The sequence below is a fragment of the Phyllobates terribilis genome, unplaced genomic scaffold (assembly GCF_046119375.1).
Source record: "Phyllobates terribilis strain yellow unplaced genomic scaffold, ASM4611937v1 Scaffold_11__3_contigs__length_659146591, whole genome shotgun sequence".
NCBI lineage: Eukaryota > Metazoa > Chordata > Amphibia > Anura > Dendrobatidae > Phyllobates > Phyllobates terribilis.
The window spans coordinates 534,997,665-535,021,555 of record NW_027362771.1 but is presented as its reverse complement, the minus strand read 5'-3'; the positions used below and the strand labels follow the sequence as shown (position 1 = coordinate 535,021,555).

General features: G+C 42.6%; 1 protein-coding gene and 1 long non-coding RNA gene across 2 annotated transcripts in view; one reads left to right on the top strand and one right to left on the bottom strand.

The window, feature by feature from the left end:
• Positions 1 to 11,679, top strand: part of LOC141166795 (uncharacterized) — a 17,489-nt gene extending 5,810 nt beyond the window's left edge. Inside the window, exons 2-3 of the long non-coding RNA XR_012251350.1 lie at positions 3,341 to 3,425; positions 10,772 to 11,679. This is a non-coding gene — a long non-coding RNA (uncharacterized lncRNA). The remainder of the gene's footprint in view (positions 1 to 3,340; positions 3,426 to 10,771) is intronic.
• Positions 2,057 to 23,891, bottom strand: part of PGLS (6-phosphogluconolactonase) — a 25,050-nt gene continuing 3,215 nt past the window's right edge. The window contains exons 2-6 of the mRNA XM_073653827.1: positions 18,067 to 18,328; positions 7,193 to 7,300; positions 5,670 to 5,771; positions 4,647 to 4,787; positions 2,057 to 2,789 (exon numbers count right to left, since the gene is read on the bottom strand). Of these exons, the coding sequence (XP_073509928.1) occupies positions 2,655 to 2,789; positions 4,647 to 4,787; positions 5,670 to 5,771; positions 7,193 to 7,300; positions 18,067 to 18,321 (741 nt within the window). The 5' untranslated portion in view covers positions 18,322 to 18,328 and the 3' untranslated portion in view covers positions 2,057 to 2,654. The remainder of the gene's footprint in view (positions 2,790 to 4,646; positions 4,788 to 5,669; positions 5,772 to 7,192; positions 7,301 to 18,066; positions 18,329 to 23,891) is intronic.

Sequence of the window (23,891 nt, the reverse complement as noted above, 5' to 3'; positions counted from 1 at the left end):
ATATGCTAGCCATGAAGGAATTTGAGAACATGACATGACTCAAAAAAAGAAAGAATTTATGGAGCATCCTGCCATACTTATGAATTATGGACTTCCGAAAATCCACAAGGACGTGTCTTGACCACCCATTCATCTGATCGTTTTGGTTTTTCGTTCTGCGGATGCATTTTGGGGTGTTTGCCCCTCATCAGTGCAAAGCACAACTGCTTTGGCTGGGTGAGGGCTTCTGATAAAAGGTCAAATTATTTTTTCGTGGAAAGCTCCAAGTCTTTGAATCTAAGTGCTTGTTCACACATTGCATTTTTTTTAGGCTAAGTGCCCTAGATGCAGAAATGCTGCATATTTTTTCCGCTTCTCCCTGGCAGGAAAAATGCATGCGGTTTTTACATGCATTTTTCCTGCCAGGTAGAAGCTTTAGTCAAGTGTTCTTCACATGCATTTCTGTATGCGGGTTATCAAGCGCTTTCCAAGCGATTTTAGCATCACTTGGAAAGTGCTTGACAACTTGTTCACATTATATAAATACATGCAACCGGCATGGATTTATAGTAGTGTGACCAAGTTAGGTAAAAAAAAAAAAAAAAAAAGAATAAGAATGGTAAAAAATAAAGATTATACTCACTTTCCAATGTCATCCGGGTATTTTCTCTGCTCCGTCCGGTGTCTTTGGCGGCTCGCGGTGTTGTGAAGGACCTGCGGTGACGTCATTGAGTCATGTGTCAGGTCACATGACTCAATGAAGTCATGGCAGGTCCTTCACAACACCGCGACCCATACAGCAGACCAGACGGAGCAGAGAAAACAACGGGAGGACATCGGAAGGGGAGTATAATCTTTATTTTTTATTTTCAATTCTTTTTTTTACAGGTACCATGGTACCCAGGTCTGGATGAGAGTCTCCTCTCCTCCAGACCTGTGTACCATCCGCACATGTGATATCTGCATGTGCAGATGCAGTGATGCGGATGTCACGCGGTCCAATGCAAGTCAATGGCGGCAATTACACTGCGTGTTCGCAAAATTAATGGACATGCTGCGTATTATACCGCAATGATAATCTTAAGCGGAAATTTCCGCAGCATGTGCACAGCACATGCGGATTATCGTTGGGGATCATGGGGCACGTATTACCAAGTGTTTTTTAAGCGTTTTCGCCTCGGAAATTCCGCGGCAAAGACGCTTGAAAAACGCATAGTGGGCACGCAGCCTTAAGGTTAAAAAATGCTGCAGTTTACAGTACCAGCAAAATGAATGAGATTTCTAAAATCTCATGCACACGCTGCTTATTTTTTTCTCCCTGCGAATTCTAACCAATGTGTTTTCTTTCAGTTCTTTCAGTGTTTTTTGCAGCGTTTTTCAACTATTCAAATAAGTGAGGAAAAAAGCAAATAATAATGTCTCTAAAACGCAGAAATGCATAAAAACGCACATACTGTACGCCTGCCAACATTCTGGTCTATGGTACAGAAAAATCTGCTGAAAATACTGAATGGGTGCACATACGTATGCTCATGCTCAACCTCTACTCCACTCAGATGAAGCTCTTCAGAAACCCATTCTTGGGGTCACTGCTGGTCTCAGGGTTCGGACCCTCAATAGAGGAGAACTTCTTAACTTGGTCTAAACGCTATAATAAGGGCATGAAAATTATTTTTCATGACAAATGCTAAAGACCCTGCAACCAAAAGTAAGCAGATTAGGAAAACGGGTGAGGAGCTCCACTCTAATATAAGCAGATGAGGTGAACGGGAGCCGAGATCCACTCTAATGTAGGCAGATTAAGTGAGTCATTATGTAATCAGTAGTAGATCGCTTATATCCTGGAGCTCAGTTCCCATTCACTTCAATAGGAGTGGAGCTGCAGTACCTGAGAATGACCACTATATGGTGTAAGGAGCTGAGGTTTTCCTGCTTCTTGCAGCAGCTGATTGGTGCGGGTGCCGGACCACACCGATCTGATATTGATGACAGTCCTGGACAACCAATGAAATGTTACTTTGCCTCCCGCCTGCTTGCCCCATTCTGGCGCTCACACATGACGACACCACGCCGGGGATGGAGGAGTTAGCATTTTATTACTGTGCAGTCACGTGACGTGTACTCGGAATGTGCAAACCTTTTGGAAGCTGTGGCTCGTCTGACTCAGAGGAGCTAACCCTAGCAGGAGGCAGATGTGAGAGGGGGACAGATCGTCAAAGGGTACAGCGGGCAGAGTCAAGAATATGGAGGGGGCGGAGATGAGGGGCAGTTCAGCAAAGCTTCATGTTCTGGCCAACTTGGGTCCTTGCCAGAAGTTTTGGCTACGGTTCTATGGGTTCCTCTCTACGTTCTTGGCTATCTATCCTGGTCCTGGTTCCAGTTCTGTCCATGACTGAGAAGGCTGAGTGTTTGCATCCTTGGCTTTTGTTGCAGTTCTGTCTTTGGTCACGGCGCATCTCCATCATCAGAACAATCACTAAGTATAGCTTGTTTTGGTTTGTGTGTCTCTTACCAGCCCGTGGCTGAATTATCCTTGGCTTGACTATGATCTGTAGCTCTGCTCTGTCCGGCTCTCTGCTTCTGCCTGTGGCCCTGGTAGACCCAGGGATGAAGTGTGGGGAGCTCCGGACTCTGGTTCTGAACCGGCTCCGGATGCTGGCGTTCTTAGCGTAACATTACAGGACCGAGTGCTTCTCTACAGGGCAGGTTAAATCCCGAGCAGCAGGTTCATCAAGAAACCAGAGCAGTTTACCGTTTACTGGAGAGACCCGAGCGGCCGGCAATGGATCAGAGTCCTCCTGCAGGATGCGCTGGAGAAACATAAATGGAATTGGTGATGGAATGTAATGGTTTGTTTTGCTTTTCAAAAAAGTTGTGGAAATTGAATACAGGGATGTTTGTTCAAAATTTGACTTTAAGGGATTTTCTAGGACTAAGGTTGTATAACATATAACTAAATCTTTATATGTTTTATGTAATGCAGCTCCTTAAGAGCACCTTGTGTAGTGGTGGGAGTCCGGGTAGACCACCCACTGATCACTCTACCCACTGTGCAAAAGCACTCAGCTCTCCAATCATGCTTATGTGTTGCATGGGTGCGCACACAGTGGTGTACGAGCTCAATAGAAAGTTTATGGGTCTGTACACCGATATGAGCACACTCATGCAGGAGCTAAGTGTTTCTGCTTGGTGAGCCGAGCGTTTTTACACAGTGGTCTCAGAATCCAGACGCCACCAATCTAAAAAAAATAATGCTTCAGACACCTTAAATGCTAATGTTATGTATTTTTGTAACATACCTTTCTTAATTATATCCTCACGGTTCCCTTGTTCTCACTACATGTCTCCTTCTTTCTCACAGCGCATATGCAATGTATGAAATATACCTGAGCAGTGGAAGATCATGTACATTACGTACAGCATGTGATCGGACGTGGCGCTAACAGGTGAGACCCATATAATTTGCAGACATGGTGTTTTGGTTGTGTTGCCCCTCATCGGTGCAAAGCATGAGATCTGATTTGGCTGTATGAGAGGATTCTGACTGGGATCTAAGATGTAACGTCTCTCCTTGTGGGGAGTGACATGCCTGGCATGCCAGTGTAAGGAGGTTTTGCACCGATGAGGAGCAACACCCCAAAACACGTGTCTGCAAATTGAGATTCTGGTTTGGCTATTATCCCAAAGCATGTTGCAAAAGTCGTCATAGGGACAATACTGACTTTTAGGATTGCTACTTCCAATAGGTAGTACTATAGTTCTAGCCCTCTTCCTCTCTGAAGAGGTAATTTGCATATTTAATTTCCCAGAAGAGCATGCATGGCTTATAAGCCTCCTTACACTGGTATCCCAGGTGTAATGCCAGCATCCCTGCATGGTTCCCCTCCCTTTCCCCCAGCATGGATATGCTTACCGCCACTTAGCAGCATCTCAGGGTCCCGCATATCACACAGGTCATCCGGCGACGTGCACGCCCTGCTTCTTAAAGGGGCAGCGCGCACTCCAGAAATGGCCCCAGCCTATAACTGAGAGGCATTAAGTATTTAAGGCACCCCCCCCTGTAGGGAGGTGCCTGGCACCTTAAGTTCCTAACATTTCTAAAACCTACTAGTCCATTGTCAAGCCCGTTCTGCAATCCTGTACCAGTACCTGTCCAGTGATCCTGAACCAGTCCTGTCTTTTCTGAACCAACCATTCTATTCAAACCCGTTCTGTATGAACAAGCACCAGTATCCATACTGCCAGTGATCCTGAACCTGTCCTGCCTGACACTCCAAGTCTGTACCTGCGTCCCTGACCACTGGTGTCAGCTGCTTCAGTACCGGGGACTGCCCTGGAGTGGTACCTGGCGGCTGCCTGTACCTCAAGCCTAACCTCACCATTAGAGGGTATAGTGAAGAACCAGGTAGTCGCTTAGTTACGCCCGTCCAGGGTAAGTCTGGTCCGTGGCGCAGTGGGTTCACACCCACCAGCATGACACCAGGCATGTCACTCTCCACAAGGAGAAACGTTACCCCCTAGATTAGGATATAAGGTGATTGAATAAAAATAAAACAACTTAGTCCGAGACAATCCCTTTAAATAATGTGATGTAGTGAATTGCAGAGGCTTATGAGTACATGATGTATGAAGGAGAATATGAGTTTGGTGAAGAACGGACAACTTACTTTTAAGACCGCAGCTTTTCCTTCTCCTGTGGCCACAAAGACGACTGTTTTAGCTGCGTTGATCACTGGGAGTGTGAGGGTGACTCTCTCCGGAGGAGGCTTGGGGGAGTCAATAATGGGAGCCACAATCTTATCTGTCACCTGATGAAGAATCACATAGGAGAAATCGGTGAAGGAAGGGAGTGAATATACATTTTCCCTCATGCTATTTTCCTGAAACTCTGAGGTTGAGAAGCTGCAGCTGCATCCCCCTCCACTCCCCAGGTCTACTATTCACGGTTTTACACTAGATAGATTTGCAGGGTCTGAGGATGCTTCTGAACATTAAAGTGACTCTCCGATTAAACATCAATATTTACTGATGCCTTGTATCTTGTGCAAGCCTTTGACTCCCGGGTCCCCTATTCTGTCATCTAAGATGGTCATTGGTAGTGGGAGACACTTCCTGCTGCTCACCAATTAACCACTGTTTCTCACATAAGGATGAGATTTATTCAGATCTCACAAATTGTACAGCTACTGTAATCCACTGTGGATTTATGATGTGGAAAATCCACAGCAACTCTCCGATCTAATGCTGATGAGCAAAAATTGGCATAAAAATTGGAGCAAGAACCTCCAATCTTGAGGAGCGTGAAGAATGATCCTCTTGTTCTGAATCGTCAAAGCTGGTGAAAAAATTACACCTACTGTCTGTAGCATTTATCATGAAAAATAATTTCCATATTGATATTAAAGTGTTATGCTAATCTCCTTTTGATACAACAGGGGATAATATATTGACCCTATGGGCCCCCAGAGATCCAGAGAACAGGGAGGATCAGCATGAACATCTCCACGCCATACATTCTCTGTGGGACTGTCGGAGATTCCAAAAAACTGTTGGACCTTAGGTGATCAATAAGTTGTTCCCTATCCTATCAATAAGGGATATCTTAATAACTAGATACCAGCCCTCAGCGAGGTACCGCTGATGACACAGTGGCTGACCTGATCTGCTTACATTAGGGTGAAAGAGTTTACCTCTAGGAGAGGATGTCCTGGGAAGAGTGAAGCCGTGTGCCCATCTGGTCCGATTCCTAAAATCAGCAAGTCAAAAATCGGGAGGTCAATCCCGGGGAAGATCTAAGAAAAATGAACAAGTTTCTAGGTAAAGAACAGAAGATACAGAGAAGGAAAATTAACAAGAACAGATCAGAACAATCATGAATGATCAGTAAAGTAATGATGGCAGGAATCAGTATCATGGATGAGATTCGCCTACTCAAGTCTATGAGCAAACCACCCCCACGCCCCCAAAAAACAACAGATTCCTTACAGAACAACTGTATAGGGGCGGATTTTTACAGATACATTGCAATCATTAACAAAGTGTCAATTTTATTCACTGCTCATGGATAAGAACTAATGCAGTACAAATGAAAAAAATGTCCATTTTTTCTGAAAGAAGAAAAAACTTTTTTTATACGCTCATGTTAACTTAGTCTTAAAGGGTAACCTTTGTTTTATATTTTTATTTTATAAATCAATAGTACTTAATTAAGAAACTTTTTATATTATATTATCAGAGAAATCTGCTTCTTTCTCCTCCAGGATTGATCATTAATTCTCAATACACAGATAAAATCTACAGTATATTCAGTGAAGACAAATTGTTACATCACTGAGATAGGAGATGACAGTTGGTGCTCATAAGATGCTATGGAGGAGGGTAGAAAGGAGGGGCTCTGCTTCTAGCTCCTCCCCTCTACATAGAATATTATCAGTAGCAGCTGTATTACTTTGCAGACATAGGAGATGACACTTGGTGCTCATAAGATTCTATGTAGAGGGTAGAAAGGAAGGGCTCTGCTTCTAGCTCCTCCCCTCTACATAGAATATTATCAGTAGAAGCTGTATTACATTACAGTGCTAGGAGATGACAGTTGGTGTTTATAAGATTCTATGGAGAGAGTAGAAAGGAGGGGCTCTGCTTCTAGCTCCTCCCCTCTTCATAGAATCTTATCAGTAGAAGCTGTATTACATTACAGAGATAGGCGATGACAGTTGATGCTGATAAGATTCTATGGAGAGAGATGGGGGAGAGTAAGGGAAGGGAGGAGTTGGAAGCATAGCCCTCCTTTCTCCCCCTCCATAGAATCTTATCAGCACCAACTGTCATCTCCTATCTCAGTAATGTAACAATCTGTGTTCACTGAAATAGATTTTACCCGTGAATTGAGAATGAATGATCAGTCCAGAGGGAGAAAGAAGCAGATTTCCTTGATAAGATATATTACAAAGTTTCTTATTTTCATGTTTACTATTAATTTATGAATCAAAAATTAAAAGAACGGTTATACTTTGAAGACGCTTTAGACAATCTTGACTTGTTAAAAGGACCCCTTAAAAATAACCTGATCACAATGTGGACCCTCTCCTGCGACACACAGGGATCATTTGTAATTTGTGCAATTTCCCTGCATATAAGCAATATACCCCGGTGTACATGGCAGATAGCTGGGCAGGCAGCGATCGCCTGCAGCACAGCGCTGCGTCCTCCTCACCTCTCGTAGCTTCTTTTCATAGTCGGCCGCTGCCTCTGCCACGGTCAGTGATGGATCGATGACGATAAACTGAGATTCAGACAGGAGGCCGAGAGGAACAAGCTGCCGCTGTGACAAGAGGTGAATGGACATAAGAATTGTGCGCAGAGGAACATAAGTAACATCCAGATAACCACGGACTCATCCGCCCCCTCCTGTGGTTGTGTTACAACCAGTGTGACCATAACAGAGGGTTGGTGGCCGAGCCGCCCCGGGATTGTGCTTATGTGGTTACGCTATAGAGATTGCATTTTCCAGCTCCCGTCTCTGATGTGGTTCTGAACTTTACATGGAATATACTTTTGGTTCTTAAAATTTCAGAGAAATATGCATGGAAAGAAAAAGCAGTACGGGGATATATAACTCATTTATTGTAGGAGGACATTATGTAAATCTCCATCTCTGGGTCCCATCTTGAATACCAATCCAAAATCTGTAATCTAACCCCCCAGCTATGAGCCACTTATAACACTGGTGTCCCCCTCAGTTATCAGGGTCCCGAGGCAGATGCAAACTCTGCCTCCATTACAGCTGGGTCTCCTGTCTCAGAGGGCATCTGTCAAATAAAAGAGAAGGGAGCACGTAGCCACTCAGCCAGCTGACTTTCACACTAATTAGTATTGCTTCAGAAAAAGTTTAGCAGCAGTTGAGATGAAGTACATTGCATCCTTCAGCTGCTGCAGAACCTCTTTTAGACAAGAAAGGCAGAACATTAAAGTGTTTTATTCCCAAAATTAAAGGGGTTGTCTGGTTAATGCAAGTTCTCACCTGTGATTACTCATCAATCGCTGGGAGTCCAACCGCTAGGACCTGCACCGATAGGCAGAGTAGGGCACTTTTATTCCCACTAGAATAGAGCGGCAGTGCACATGCTCGACTGCCACTCCATGCGCATGCTCGACTGCCACTCCATGCGCATGCTCGACTGCCACTCCATTTTGTAGCGGAGATAAAAGTGTACCACATGGGAATAAAAATCCCAGTTCTGCCAATCAGTGTAGGTCCCAATGGTTGGACCCCCATCGCTCAGTAAGCTACCAGCTATCCTTATATATTTTGGGTACGTTATAACTTAAAGGGGCTGTCCAGAGAAAAGTTATCGAGATAGGTGATAACTTACCGATCTATGGGGGTCCACAACAATCGACAGAATAGGACATTTTTATTCCCGATGTGGCATAGAAACATAGAAAGGTAGAGCTGGAAGGGACCTCCAGGGTCATCGTGCCCACCTCCCTGCTCAATGCAGGAGTCACTAAACCATCTCAGACAGATATCTGTCCAGCCTCTGTGTGAAGACTTCCATTGAAGGAGAACTCACCACCTCTCGTGGCAGCCTGTTCCACTCATTGATCTCCCTCACTGTCAAAAAGTTTTTTCTAATATCTAATCTGTATCTTTTCCTTTTCGGTTTCATCCCATTGCTTCTAGTCTTTCTTTGTGCAAATGAGAATAAGGCTGTGTGCCCATGATGCGTTTTTTAAGCGTTTCCGCAGCGGCAAAAACGCTGTAGAAACGCTTAAAAAACGCATGGTAGAAGGTCTGCCATGTTCCCCAATGATAATCCGCATGTGCTGTGCACACGCTGCGGAAATTTCCGCTGCGGGTTATCATTGTGGAAAAAAACGCAGCACTACCAATTATTTTGCAGAAGAGTTGCGTTTTCGCCGCTAATGACTTGCATTGGAACGCATGGAATCCGCATTACTGTATATGTACATGCGGAATCTATGCTTTTCAATGTGCGGATGGGTACCCGCGTGTAGAGGACAGGAGACTCTCCTCCGGACCCGGGTACTATACAACCTGTTAAAAAAGAATAAAATAAAAAATAAATATTATATTTACCTTCTCATGGCCCCCGGTCTCCTTGTCTTCGCTTGCCGGCAGATCGCGGAGAACTGAAGGACCTGCAATGACGTCATAGTCATGTGACGGCAGGTTCTTCAGCGTAGTGTACCGCGATCTGCCGGCAGCCAGGACGGAGCGAAGCAAGACTGTGGGGGCCATCAGAAGGTAAGTATAGATTTATTTTTTTATTTTTAAACATTCTTTCGGTCACACTCTATAAATCCATGCCGTTTGCATGGATTTATATATTGTGACCAAGTTGTCAAGCACTTTCCAACTGATGCTAAAATCGCTTGGAAAGTTCTTGTCAACCCGCATGCGGAAATGCATGTGAAGAACGCTTCACATCCGCATGTCCCTGGCAGGAAATCCGCATGTACAATCCGCATGTACAATCCGCATGTACAATCCGCATGTACAATCCACATGCGTTTTTTCTGCAAGGGAGATGCAGAAACGCTCAGGAAAAAATCCGGAGCATTTTTGCATCGTGGGCACATAGCCTAAAGCTGATCCCTCTACACTGCGACATCCCTTGAGATATTTGTAGACAGCTATTAAGTCTCCTCCCAGTCTTCTCTTTTGCAAGTTAAACATTCCCAAATCTTCTAACCGTTCCTCGTAGGACATAGTTTGCAGTCTGCTCACCATCCTGGTGGCTCTTCTTTGAACTTGCTCCAGTTTCTTCATGTATTTTTTAAAATGTGGTGCCCAGAACTGGACACAGTATGCCAGATGAGGTCTGACCATGGAGGAGTAGAGGTGGGTAATTACTTCACATGATCTAGACTGTATGTTTCTCTTAATAAATCCCAGAATTGTAGTTGCCTTTTTTGCTGCTGCATCACGCTGTTGACTCATGTGCAGTCTGTGATCTATTAGTATACCCAAGTCTTTTTCACTTGTGTGGTTGCTTAGCCCTATTCCTCCCATTCTGTATATGCTTTTTTCATTTTTCTATTTTTTTTACTTCGATCTCTGTTACAAAATGGAACAACAGGTCTGACGCCCGATCGCTGCTCCATTCTTTCTTCAATGGGCTGCTGGAAAGAGCTGAACGCAGGGCTCTTCTACCAGGGAAAGAGTGGTGTTCGAGTGTGCACTGCTGCTCCATACTAACAGGGATAAAAGTGACCTTCTACTGCTTGGTGCAGATTCCCAGCGGTCGGACCCCCATCAATCAGTAAGTTATCACCTATCCTGATATCTTTTGGATAAGTTATAACATAAAGGGCACGTACAGAGAAACGTTAGGTTCCAACTTTGCAGATCGTTGGGCGTCTGACCTCTGGGAACTGTTGGAGTGCTGTCCAGTCTAGGAATTGTTGGTGGTCCTAGCAAACAGACCCCCACCAATCCACCTAACCTTTGGGTGATGGGTGGTGACATTTAATGTTGGGAATAATCCTAAGCCAACACCTGAACAGTGATTCCAAAATGTACATGAAGCTCCTCTGTTTCTTATGGAGAATAAGCAGCGGGAGTGTATATTATCAGGTAATATCCAGTGCCCTATCTGCTGCAGAACATCTTTGTGAAGAGAGAAGGAGAATATCATGATTACTGAATTGTTTTATTGCTGAATCCTACATCTACCTCAAGCTGAGAAATAAAATAAAGGCTTTGGGGCAGTGACTAAAAAATGAAAATGTTGTGAATATTTTCTCTCGCTCTTTTTTCACACCTCAGCTTCTGAAGAACATCTTTGAGAAGAGGAAAGTAGGAAGTCTCAAGTCAACTACTAGGAACATTTACTTTACCCCTAACATCCAAGTTACCTCTTCATGTTGACAGCAGCAGCTCAAATGTATTTTATGAAGACATGCATCAGCCTGGCTGCTGCAGAACCTCTTTGAGAACTGTAAGAATCAGTTTTATACCAATCACAGTTAATATCTATCACAAGTATGCAGAATGCTTCCTCTTTCCCCCTCTTTTGGGGAGGTTGTGCAGTGGCCACGTAAGACACTTTCTGTCGGAGTTCTTAAAGTGGAAATAAATTAAAATTTCATGTTCGTGCTTTTGGAAGGGATTACAGTCATTTTTCCAGTCCAAATAAATGACCGCAACATCGCAGAAAGGAATAAAGTGCAGAGCTGGAGTGTAGAAAGAGAAAACCTATGAGATCTTGCAGTGAAGAGCGAGGTCCTGGGAGCAGGTCAGGACTTTCCACCATGTGCTACTTCGGATGGCACTTTCACTGGATGACAGGGTTATGTAACAGGTCAGCGCCCGGGTTGTGATGGCGTCCATGAGCTGCACACGCCGCTTGTTTCTTGTGTAACTTCCCCAATTGCCCCATAACTTTTTCTTGTTTGTGAAAGATTTGACATGTACGATTAGGCTACTACACGAGGACTCTTAAAGAAGTGTCGGATTAATAAAGAGGAGCATTTGTGGTCTTATGGGGTGTGGGGTCCCATCATTGGGAACGGCAGTGATCAGAAACTTATCAACCACCCTTAGGTTTGTAATTGTGGCACTACCCCGTATTTGTCAGTGGGATCATTTTCGGGTACATATAACTTATAAACTTAACTTTTCTTAACTTTTTATGGGGGAGGAATATAAACATATAAGCAATTCTGCTGCTGATTTTAAATTTTACACCATTCGCCTTGATGCACAACTAAAGTGTTGATTTCATAAAAAAAATTTCTATAGTTTTATTTTTTGTTTCATTATTTTGTATAATAAATGCACACTTGGGAATAAAAAAAAAATCACTTGTTTTTTGTCGCCATATTCAGAGAGTCATAAGTAGTGTTGAGCATTCCGATACTGAAATATCGGGTATCGACCGATATTCGCGGTATCGGAGTTCTGATACCGAGTTCCGATACTTTTACAATATCGAATACCGGAATCGGAAGTTCCCATAATGCCTGCGCTCTGCAGTGTCTCTGAAGGATGACAAGCTGGATGGCAGCGCTCAGCTTACTGTACTTGTCATTTAGTGTAAAGGATTTATTAAAAAAAACAATAGTGTTTTCGTGCACCGTCTCTTTAAAAAAGCCGGCCGGCAATTCAGCATCTGTACCCGACAATTTAGAATAGAAAGAATAGAGCATCACACATAGATTAGATAGATAGAAACATGTCAGTCACATATATAAGAAGTACAGTGACAGTGTTGCTTACTGTACTTGTCATTTAGTGTAAAGGATTTATTTTAAAAAATAATAGTGTTTTCATGCACCGTCTCTTTAAAAAAGCCGGCCGGCAATTCAGCATCTGTACCCGACAATTTATAACAGAAAGAATAGAGGATCACACATAGATTAGAAAGATAGAAACATGTCAGTCACATATATATGAAGTACAGTGACAGTGTTGATTACTATACTGGTCATTTAGTGTTAAAATAAAGGATTTATTAAAAAAAAAATTGGCGTGGGGTTCCCCGTAATTTTAGTCTCTAGCGGAGGTTAAGCAGATGGCTGGGGGAGATGTTTGAAGCCTGGGAAGGGGGTAATACCCACGGAGCTTCCCAGGCTACTAATATCAGCCCCCAGCTGAATACCTAGCTATTAAAATGGGAGACCCCCAAAAAAATGACGTGGGGTCCCCCCTATTTTAATAGCTAGCAAAGGCTAGGCAGACAGCTGGGGGCTGATATTAATAGCCCAGGAAGGGTGCCATGAATATTGGCCCCCTCCCAGGCTAGAAACACCAGCCGTCAGCCGCCCCAGAAATGGCGCATCCATAGGATGCCCCAATTCTGGCACTTAGCCTCGCTCTTCCCACTGCCCTGTAGCGGTGGTAGTGGGGTAATAGGGCTGGGGTTGATGTCAGCTTATAATGCCAGCTGACATCAAGCCCAGGTTAGTAATGGAGAGGCGTCTATAAGACACCCCCATTACTAACCCCATAGTGAAAGTTAAAAAAAAAAACACAAACACCCAGAATAAAGTCCTTTAATTGAAATAAAGACACAATTCTTTATTGTTCTAAATTAAACCATACTTACCATCACACCCATTCCAGCTGAAGCCAATGATCTCCTGCAATAAAAGTAAAATAATAAAGCAACATCATCCTTACCTTTCCATGGTTCCCACGACAGCTTCAGCTCTGCTACATTCACATGACAGGCTGGATCGCTGCAGAAAGCTGCCATCCAGCTTGCCATGCCGCAGACACTGAGAAGCGCAGGCATGCTTGCGCTCCTCAGTGTCTCGCTGTGACGGCATCCAGATGAGCCGAGTTCATGTCCAATGAACTCGGCTCACCTCATGCACGTCACTGACAGCGTGGGAAAATTCTCCTGCACTCGGCACTTCAGCGTGAAAATTCTCCCACGCTAGCAATTTGGGACCTGCTGGATCACTCCGGTGTTTGCTGGAGCTGCGCAGAGGTCACAACTCAATACAAGTCTATGGGAGCTTCGTTCTGGCCTCGTTCAGGCTCTCATAGACTTGTATTGAGAGCTTGTGACGTAACTTCTGATTTCCGGGCCAATCAGAAGCTGCGCTCACAAGATTGGGCCGCGGGACCAGAGCGGCACCGAAAAAACGCGAAGACACCCGTGAGTGAGTATGAGACAGGGGGCAAGGAACTTCGATTTAAAGCACCACTTCAGCACTGAAAAAAAGAACCCGCTGGAGCGGTGCTTTAAATTTTGAATTTATTTCATTTTTTTAACCCATTAACGACCTTGGGATTTTCCGTTTTTGCGTTTTCATTTTTTGCTCCCCTTCTTCCCAGAGCCATAGCCTTTTTATTTTTCGGTCAATATGGCTGTGTGAGGGCTTATTTTTTGCGGGACACATTGTACTTTTAAAAACGGCATCACTGGTTTTACTATATCGTGTACTGGAAAACGGGAACAAAATTCCAAGTGCGGTGAAATTGCAAAAAAAATGCAATTCCACAGTTGATTTTTGAGTTTTTTTATTACCACGTTCACTGAATGCTAAAACTGACCTGCCATTATTATTCTCCAGGTCACTACGAGTTCGTAGACACTAAACATGTATAGGTTCTTCTTTATTTAAGTGGTAAAAAAAATTGCACCATTTTCCGAGACCCGTAGCGTCTCCATTTTTCGGGATCTTGGGCCGGATGAGGGCTTATTTTTGCGCGCCGAGCTGACGTTTTTACTGATACCATTTTGGGGTAGATCCGATGTTTTGATCGCCCGTTATTGCATTTTATTGCAATGTTGCGACGACCAAAAAAATTTAATTCTGGCGTTTAGAATTTATTTCTCATTACTCCGTTTACCGATCGGATTAATTTTTTTTTATATTGATAGATCGGGCGATTCTGAATACGGCGATACCAAATATGTGTAGGCGGTTTTTTTTTTGATTATTTTATTTTGGATGGGATGAAAGGGGGGCGATTTAAACTTTTATATTTTTCATATTTTTAAAAACATTTTCCCACTATTTCAAAGTTCACTGGGGGTGTAAAGAAGCGAAGAGGTCAATATCACTCATTTTAATGCAGTAAGATTTAACAGCGAGGTAATAGAGCCATTCTGTTCGCATGTTGCTTTTTTGCTGCTTTTTTTCTGCACCCAAAACCCAATCTCTTGGCAGTCAAAAAAAGCTGCAGACAAAGGCAGGTTTTGCTGACTTTTTTGCTGTGTTTTTTGCTGCATGAACAACACAAGGTGTTAGGCCACCAATCTAAGATGTACAGTGGGTACTGAAAGTATTCAGACCCCTTTAAATGTTTCACTCTTTGTTTCTTTGCAGCCATTTGGTAAATTCTAAAAAGTTCATTTTTCTCTCATTAAAGTTCACTCTGCACCCCATCTTGACTGAAAATAACAGAAATGTAGAAATGTTTGCAAATTTATTAAAAAAGAAAACTGAAATATCACATGGTCATAAGTATTCAGACCCTTTGCTCATATTTAAGTCACATGCTGTCCATTTCCTTGTCCCTCCTTGAGATGGTTCTACTCCTTCATTGGAGTCCAGCTGTGTTTAATTAAACTGATAGGACTTGATTTGGAAAGGCACACACCTGTCTATATAAGACCTCACAGCTCACAGTGCATGTCAGACCAAATGAGAATCAGGAGCTCAAAGGAACTGCCCAAGGAGCTCAGAAACAGAATTGTGGCAAGGCACAGACCTGGCCAAGGTTACAAAAGAAATTCTGCATTACTCAAGGTTCCTAAGAGCACAGTAGCCTCCATAATCCTTAAATGGAAGAAGTTGGGGAACACCAAACTTCCTAGACCTTTGGGAAGTCTTCCTAGACCTGGCCGTCCAGCCAAACTGAGCAATCATGGGAGAAGAGCCTTGGTGAGAGAGGTAAAGAAGAACCCCAAGATCACTGTGGCTGAGCTCCAGAGATGCAGTAGGGAGATGGGAGAAAGTTCCACAAAGTCATCTATCACTGCAGCCCTCCACCAGTCTGGCCTTTATGGCAGAGTGGCCCAACGGAAGCCTCTCCTCAGTGCAAGACATATGAAAGCCCGCATAGAGTTTTCTCAAAAACACACGAAGGACTCCCAGACTATGAGAAATAAGATTCTCTGGTCTGATGAGACGAAGATAGAACTTTTTGGTGATAATTCTAAGCGGCGTGTGTGGAGAAAACCAGGCAGCTCATCACCAGCCCAATACAATCCCAACGGTGAAACATGGTGGTGGCAGCATCATGCTATGGGGGTGTTTTTCAGCTGCAGGGACTGGACGACTGGTTGCAATTGAAGGAAACATGAATGCGGCCATGTACAGAGATATCCTGGATGAAAACCTCTTCCAGAGTGCTCTGGACCTCAGACTTGGCCGAAGGTTCACCTTCCAACAAGACAATGACCCTAAGCACACAGCTAAAATAACAAAGGAGTGGCTTCAGAACAACTCTGTGACCATTCTTGACTGGCCCAGCCAGAGCCCTGACCTAAACCCAATTGAGCATCACTGCAGAGACCTGAAAATGGCTGTCCACCAACGTTCACCATCCAACCTGACGGAACTGGAGAGGATCTGCAAGGAAGAATGGCAGAGGATCCCCAAATCCAGGTGTGAAAAACTTGTTGCATCATTCCCAAGAAGACTCATGGCTGTACTAGCTCAAAAGGGGGCTTCTACTCAATACTGAGCAAAGGGTCTGAATACTTATGACCATGTGATATTTCAGTTTTTCTTTTCTAATAAATTTACAAAAATTTCTACATTTCTGTTTTTTTCAGTCAAGATGGGGTGCAGAGTGTACTTTAATGAGAAAAAAAAAAGAACTTTTTTAGAATTTGCCAAACGGCTACAATGAAACAAAGAATGAAAAATTTAAAGGGGTCTGAATACTTTCCGTACCCACTGTGTGTGAAACCATAAAACATTTTTGGGAAAAACAGCAATTTGATCAAGTTATTTAGTGGAAAAAGTTTTTACGTCTGAAAAAAATATTGACTTTTCTGAACAAAAAAGTTCATATGGTTTAAAAAAAAAATACACAATTGCAAATGTAAAAACAGCGGGGGGAGTTGAATTGTTCAGGCATAGTTTACCTAAGACATTGGCAGTGCATTGATCAGTGCACTGTTTACTTTTACACATTGGTAGGGCATTGAGTTGGTAGGTCACTGTTTACTTTTACACCTTGGTAGGGCACTGAGTTGGTAGGGCACTGTTTACTTTTACACATTGGTAGGGCATTGAGTTGGTAGGGCACTGTTTACTTTTACACATTGGTAGGGCACTGTTTACTTTTACACATTGGTAGGGCACTGAGTTGGTAGGGCACTGTTTACTTTTACACATTGGTAGGGCCTTGAGTTGGTAGGGCACTGTTTACTTTAACACATATCACTAATTTTATTAACCTGTACCAATGAAAACAGCTCAGGTGAGGACAACAAGACATTTTGGTTTAAACTTGGGAAAATCACAAAAATAAATGGGTTTCACATCCTGCTGTACCTGCATTTTTTCACTAAAAATGCTGCAAAAAGTGATGGCAATGCAAGTTGCATTTTTGGACTTACTAATTTCTTTATATTGGTAAAAAAAACATTACAAAAATAGACAAGCTGCAGTTTTAAAAAAAAAAAGCAGGCCGCCACCCAATCTTGCTGCAAGTCCTGTGCAGTTACTCAAGGGTTTTTTGACCTCCTACCTCCTTAAGAATCTGGTGGCAGCCGGTGACAGCTTCCTCCTTCTCTCACTTCCAGATAAATAGCCAATGTCCTTGTAACTTCAAACTTTAATTTTTGAAGCACTCCTTTGACAATCCAACAATATTAGTCAACTTGATTCCATTGCCCATGAAGTATGGGCTAAGATAAGATTCCTCAGGAACACTGTGAGGAGCCAGTGTCTGGCTATGTATCATGTTTGCATCAAGTCACAACAGCCTGAGGTGTTCTACCAAGTACTAAAGACGCTTGTCATCAAGAGAGTGAATAATTTTGATACTGTAAAAGTGGCATTTTGTGCTGGATTTGTTATATTAGTTGTGTTGAGTTATTTATGTTGTTCATTTGATTTTTTTTACTGCAAACAGCAGATGTTTTGTAAACTTTTGCTAAAAAAAAAACAACTAATTTGTATTGGGGGTTGAATCATTTTGGTCACAACTGTACATAAAGAAATCTTCATGGAGTCTGCTCATCAAGCGCCTTATATAAAGGAAGACCCATATTGATCCTAGTTGTGGGGTCTACATATGTTATGGGTGCTCAAGACCACAAAAATCTCTGGTAAGACCTCACCAGTGGTATCTTATTAGTATACATTCAAAGGGTGCTGGCATGACGTCTCTTCGTGTAGGGCCAACCTAAAGCTCCGGACATTATCAATAGCATTTAGTGGTTTCCGGCAAACTCTGATTTATATATGGAAGCTCTTGGACATTCGAATGCTTCTGATTCCCGAGGAAAACTATTGATTTACCAGAGATACCAAACCTTTCTCCATGAAATGCCAATTAGTTCAGTTCACTATATGTGTATTGTCAGCTAGTTATTGATGGCTACACATGACCCGGGCATTTCGCATCATAGCAATCGACCAACACACCTTGTACTCGCCATATGTGCTCTCCGGATCAGAGAACGGGACCAGCCTCTCGTCACACATGGCCACTTTCCATCCCTCAGTGTTGAGGCCGGCGGTCTTGGGTAATTCACGGCTCAGAAGCTGCACCAGGCTCCCGCCAGACAGTCCAATCCTGAAGTTATCTACTCCTCTGGACTCATGAACCAGGAGCTGCGAAAGAGAGAGGGCAAGCTCTGCTGGCGAGGGGAACACACGGATCTGACGATTGGAGGACATCACAAATCTGGAGAGACACATCATAAATAACACGTTACACATCAGTTTTATTTCAAGAGTCGGTCCAGTCACAAATGCAGCAGTTCACACCCCCTATTGCAGAATTTCGGTTGCGGAATCTGTGCCAAGCTACAGTAGAATGAAAGTAAATGAGGTTTCATAGCGAATTTGTCTCCACACTTCACAATACAAACTGCGTACATTATTAACTATATCTTAGACCTGATGAGGTTGTTGTATTTACTTTAAAATCAGAATGGCTATACAATTCTGATATCTATAGAGTGAGATCTCATGAGTCCAAGTGTAACCAGTCCCTTCCAACCAGCCTGACATCTGCAGATTGCACTGAACAGTGTGAGATCTCAGCAGGGAGGAGGGACACTGAGGAGCTGTCAATCAGTCTATATTTAAACCTTAATAAAACAGCCAACCTAACATGACTTTTCACATTAAGTACACCAGCCTCATCAGGTCTAAGATATTTAATAATGTATACAGTTTGTATTGTGAACTTTGTTTTTAATGTTTTGTTTGGTGATGTGCAGCTGATAAAGGTATGGGTATGGAATAACTGTACTAATAACTGTTAGTCTCCATACAGTTTACTTGGGCTCATGAAATAAGGTCTTTAAAGTACCACTCCCATGTTTTGTTTTTAATTTCACCCCCCAAAGCGGTATCACTAATGTGTGCTCCCTTCCCCTAGTATTATACTTACCAGCTGTTCTCGGCGCCACTCCGACCATCTTCTGCCGTTTGTGACCTGTTGGATCGCTCCAGTGTTTGAGGTCACTTTCCAATGTAAGTCTATGAGAGCCAACAAGAGGTCGTCATAGCCTTACATTGAGATCTCGACCGATGGCGGCTGGTAGTTTACTACAGGCAGGGAACAGACATTAAGGATAACACTCCAGGATCAAAATAAATAAAAAAACACCTGAGCGGTGCTTTTAATAAGAAACTTGATAGGTCATCAATCGGTGCTCGCTATGGGTAGGAATCTGCCTGTGAAAGAGTAGCTTTACATTGGAGGAGCTGCATCCTGTGCTCGCTGTCGCCCCCTAGTGAATTCCGCACTAAAAAAAGAGCTGTCAAAGATCAAAGGATTTTAATAAAATAGATGTCAGCTTTTAAAGCAATTAAACGTTAGCCTGAAAAAAAAAAAAACTAATCACTTTGCGACACCAGCAATGATCACAATAATACTGTCCACACTGGGCAAAGATAGGAAACTAATTGGGTAAATTTGTGCCACAGATGCAAAGATCCTACTTATCTGCCCAGCGACATACAGACGGGGCATAGCAGACTTCTCCATGTCTATTTATTAGAGGATGATTTCTAAGTAATCTCTTGTATCTCCTGGTTTGCTTCCGAGATCCCGAGCGCTGTATTCTGTTTTCTCTGAAAGCCCCATAACCAACAAATGAAGCCGAGGACTAGACGGGGCTACAGGGCTCAGTAATTAGGGTCCTAGAGTCATGATTTCAGAATTGCCAGGGAACCAGCAGTCAGACCCCCACAGATCACCAGGTTTCCTCCAATACGGTTTATTAAGTCCAGTATAAGACCGATTTCAAACACTAGGGTTTTCTCTTCCTTATGCATAAAAAGCAATCTGTGTGGGATTTATTTCAGTGTGCTGGATCCATTTCTGACCCTTTTGTAATTTTTTTACAATCTGTGCTGCATCCATTTTTCTTGTATGGAAAAAAAAATTCTTAAAGGGGTTTACCATCTTCTTATAAATATGTACTGTGTAATGTCTGTGTCTGAGTGTACAGAGACATGGTCTGATCGTACCACAGCTCCTGGGCAGGGGAGGACACAAAAAGAGAGTATACAGACAGGACAGTATGGGATAGCAGCTGCTGCTTTGTCTGTATACTCTTCTGCCTCCTCCCCTGCCCAGGAGCTGTGGTATGATCAGACCTTGTTCCTGCACGGTCAGACACAGCCATTACACAGCAGGGACACATTTATAAGATTATCTCTTTTTTTTAACACATCAATTATTATTCCAAGATCTATTGATTAAAATGTACTTTTGTTTGTGGGAAAACCCCTTTAAGGACTGTAATCTATTACACAAAAAGTGGCGAAAAAGAGTCCCTTTCACATCCATGCATTATACAGAAAGTTCACAGATTTCAATTCCGTACTGTCACACTTCATGTCCCCTCTGGAGGCGCTGCAGGCAAATTGAACACTTTCTCCTAGGCTGCTGCACAGATTACAGCTGATCACGGTGGACCACAGCAGCTTGGATTATCAGGGGATCCTTCCAACAAACAGAGATTATCCTGAGTGGGGGAACCCTTTACATTTCTCTGGGAGGTCTAAGTATATTAATAACAGATGAATCCACCACGGAGTACAGAGATGAAGGGTTAGGTTTATCCACTACATTACAGCACTGCTACATTCCTTCCCATACACTGCACACAAGTTTTCCTAATAAACCCAGACCTCAAAATCCCACAGAAATTATGACACAGCACAGATGTGTTACCACTCCTCGATTAACCCTGGGAATCCCACCATTACGGATCTACTACTCTAGCTTTATTATTAATGGATCAAGATGCAGAGACACAAGGATCCCCCCCAGTAATAATAGATGTAACCCTTCTCTTACTCCGTCTCATGTCACAGATATTACTGAGAAAGTAACAAGGGACAAGGATGTTCCTCGGCCAGATTAGCTGAAATCCCCACCTACGTTCATTTTAAAGGGAACGTTTATCAGCAAATTATTATTTTTTTTATGTGGAGTTTAATTTTTTTTCCTATCTCTATTAAAAAAAAAAAATCTTGAAATTTTCACATTGGCCACTAGGCCCAATACTAGACTCCAACTTCCTGTTGGTCACTTGGACATTAGCAGCAGTGAAGCAACTCAGACCATTCGAGGTCATTGTGCAGGGAAGGGGAGCTGTGACATCACTTATTGAAAATCTTAGAGGTGCTAATTTAATTTAATTTTATTCCTGTCTATGATGATAATGAGACTCCTGAAAAGTCGTCTGTACAGGAAAGGAAGTCAGAAGGCCTATCGGAGATCACATACCATTTTTCAAACGCTGTTAAAAAGGTGTAAGCTGAAGCCTGATTGGTTGCTGTGGATTACAAATACTTTTATTTCCAGAGTCCTTAGAGAAACTGTTTATATGGGTACAAGTCATCCACTTTCATATTGAAACCGCTGCCAAAGCTAAAAATGTATTATTTCATGGCAGCCACTCTCTAATGTGGCTCATACATAGGTGTCCCATCTACATTACATCTACAGTGCATATAAAAACTCTACACACCCTCGTTAAAATGCCAAGTTTTTGCCACGTTAAAAAAACAAAAAATCATACCAAAAAGAACTTTTATATCTTTAATGTTACCAATAATGTATACAAATCCATTGAGAAACAAACTGAAATCATTTTGAGGAGGAAAATAAAAACAAAACTAAAATAATGTGGTTGCATAAGTGTGAACACCCTCTTATCATTGTGGATCAGGTTGGGTTCAGAATTAGCCAATCACAGTTAACCTCGTGTTACATAGTAGTCAGTACACAGCTGCCATCATTTAATGTCATTCTGATGAACAGCATAAAAAGTTTTGCTATTCTAGTAAGATTTTTCTAACATTTTCTTAGGTGCATTTTACAGAAATAGCCATGGTCTGTAAACAGCTTACAACACAGCAAAGGGATCTCATTGTTGAAAGTTATCGGTCAGGAGAAAGGTACAAAAAAATTCCAAGGCATTAGATATACAATGGAGCACTGTGAAGACATCATCAAGAAGTGGCTTCAATTTGGCACAACAATGACATTACCTGGAACTCGACATCCCTCAAAAATAGATGAAAAGACCAGAAGAAAATTGGTCCGGGAGGCTGCCAAGAGGCCTACAGCAACATTAAAGGTTCTACAGGAATTTCTGGCAAGTAAAATATATAATAAATTGGGTACAGTAGTACAATGTGGGATGTGCTGTACATTTTCTCATAAGAATTTAGGAAAGTTATGAAACGTCTGTTCTATTCCTGATCTAAGGATTTAAGGTTTTAGTTGAGATGAATCTATGTTGCACTTTATGTACATGCGGAGTAGTGAGGACGTGATGTGGAGTCGGAGGTCAGAGAAACTGAGGAGTCCGAGGTTTAGCTTACCGACTCCACAGCTCTGGCAAGTACAAATTGTGTACTGCAAGTGATAATCTCCCATTTTCTTCATATGTCAGGCTTGTGGAGTATGGTAGCAAGGTGGAAGCCTTTTCTTACAGAAAAAAACATCCAAGCCCAGCTGTGTTTTGCCAAAACCTTCATCAAGTCAGCCAAAAGCAAGTGGTCTGTTGAGACCAAAGTTCAACTTTTTGGCCATAATTCCAAATATATGTTTGGTGTAAAGCTAACACTGAGCATCACCAAAAGAACACCATACCCAGTGTATAGCATGGTGGAGGCAGCATTATGCTTTGGGGTGTTTTTTCAGCAGCTGGAACTGGGGCTTAAGTCAAAGTGGAGGGAATTATGAACAGTTCCAAATAGTCAAATTTGCATCAAAACCTTCAGGCCTCTTAAAAAAGCTGAAGAAGAATTTCACCTTGCAGCACGACATCAACCCTAAGCATACTTCCAAATCAACAAAAAAAAATATGGCTTCACCAGAGGAAGATCACAGTTTTGGAATTGCCCAACAAGAGCCCAATCATGAATCCAATTTTTCTTTGTCCTCCTAAAAACATTTCATTTCATTTTGTGCAAATTACAAGTGACAAAGGTTGAAAAAGTTCTGAAATTTTTCTCGGTATGATTTTTTTTTTTTTAAGATGACAAAAACCTGGAATTTTAACAAGGGTGTGTAGACTTTTTATATCCACTGTATATGCCATTTGGCCAAAGACTGTCTTAATGTAGCCATTTTGTAGAAAAAAAGTTTTTACAGCTTTGTCAGACTACCGTGGGGGTCGGGAGGAACAGCTGTGGGCTGACGTGCGTACAGTATAACCACTATTACGGTGTCGTTTCTAAGAAGTAAATTGAATGATGACAACCAATATGGCTGCACTTCAAAAAAAATGGCTGCCGCAGAAACACACAGGGGTGCCAATATCTCTAAGAGCATAGAAAACATAAGGACCAGGACTTTGGCTTCCTGTTTAGCTTCGGATTTACTAACTTCTAGACAATTTGTACATTTTGGGTGGAAATCCTCTATAAAATGTAGATGAAGGAGAACTATTAGATAAAGAATCAGAGCAGCTGATGTTCTCCAAATGGGGCCATGAACGCAGCAGGAAGCCGCTTCCTTGGTAACCGCAATCCTCCGGTGACAGATCCAGCATCTCCGACGCTCAGAGACAATACCCAGGTGTCAACTTTACACTTGTTATGACTGACAAAGTCGTCTCACTGGGGGATTTCATGCCTGGGGGCTAAGAGGTTTTTAAGGAATGAGAGAAGCAAAGCAATTACCGAGGAGACAAGAAAAAAATACTAAATGGGTCATGAATTCGGCCTAGTGATGAGCTGAACCTCAACCGGTGACACCTGAATGGCAAACA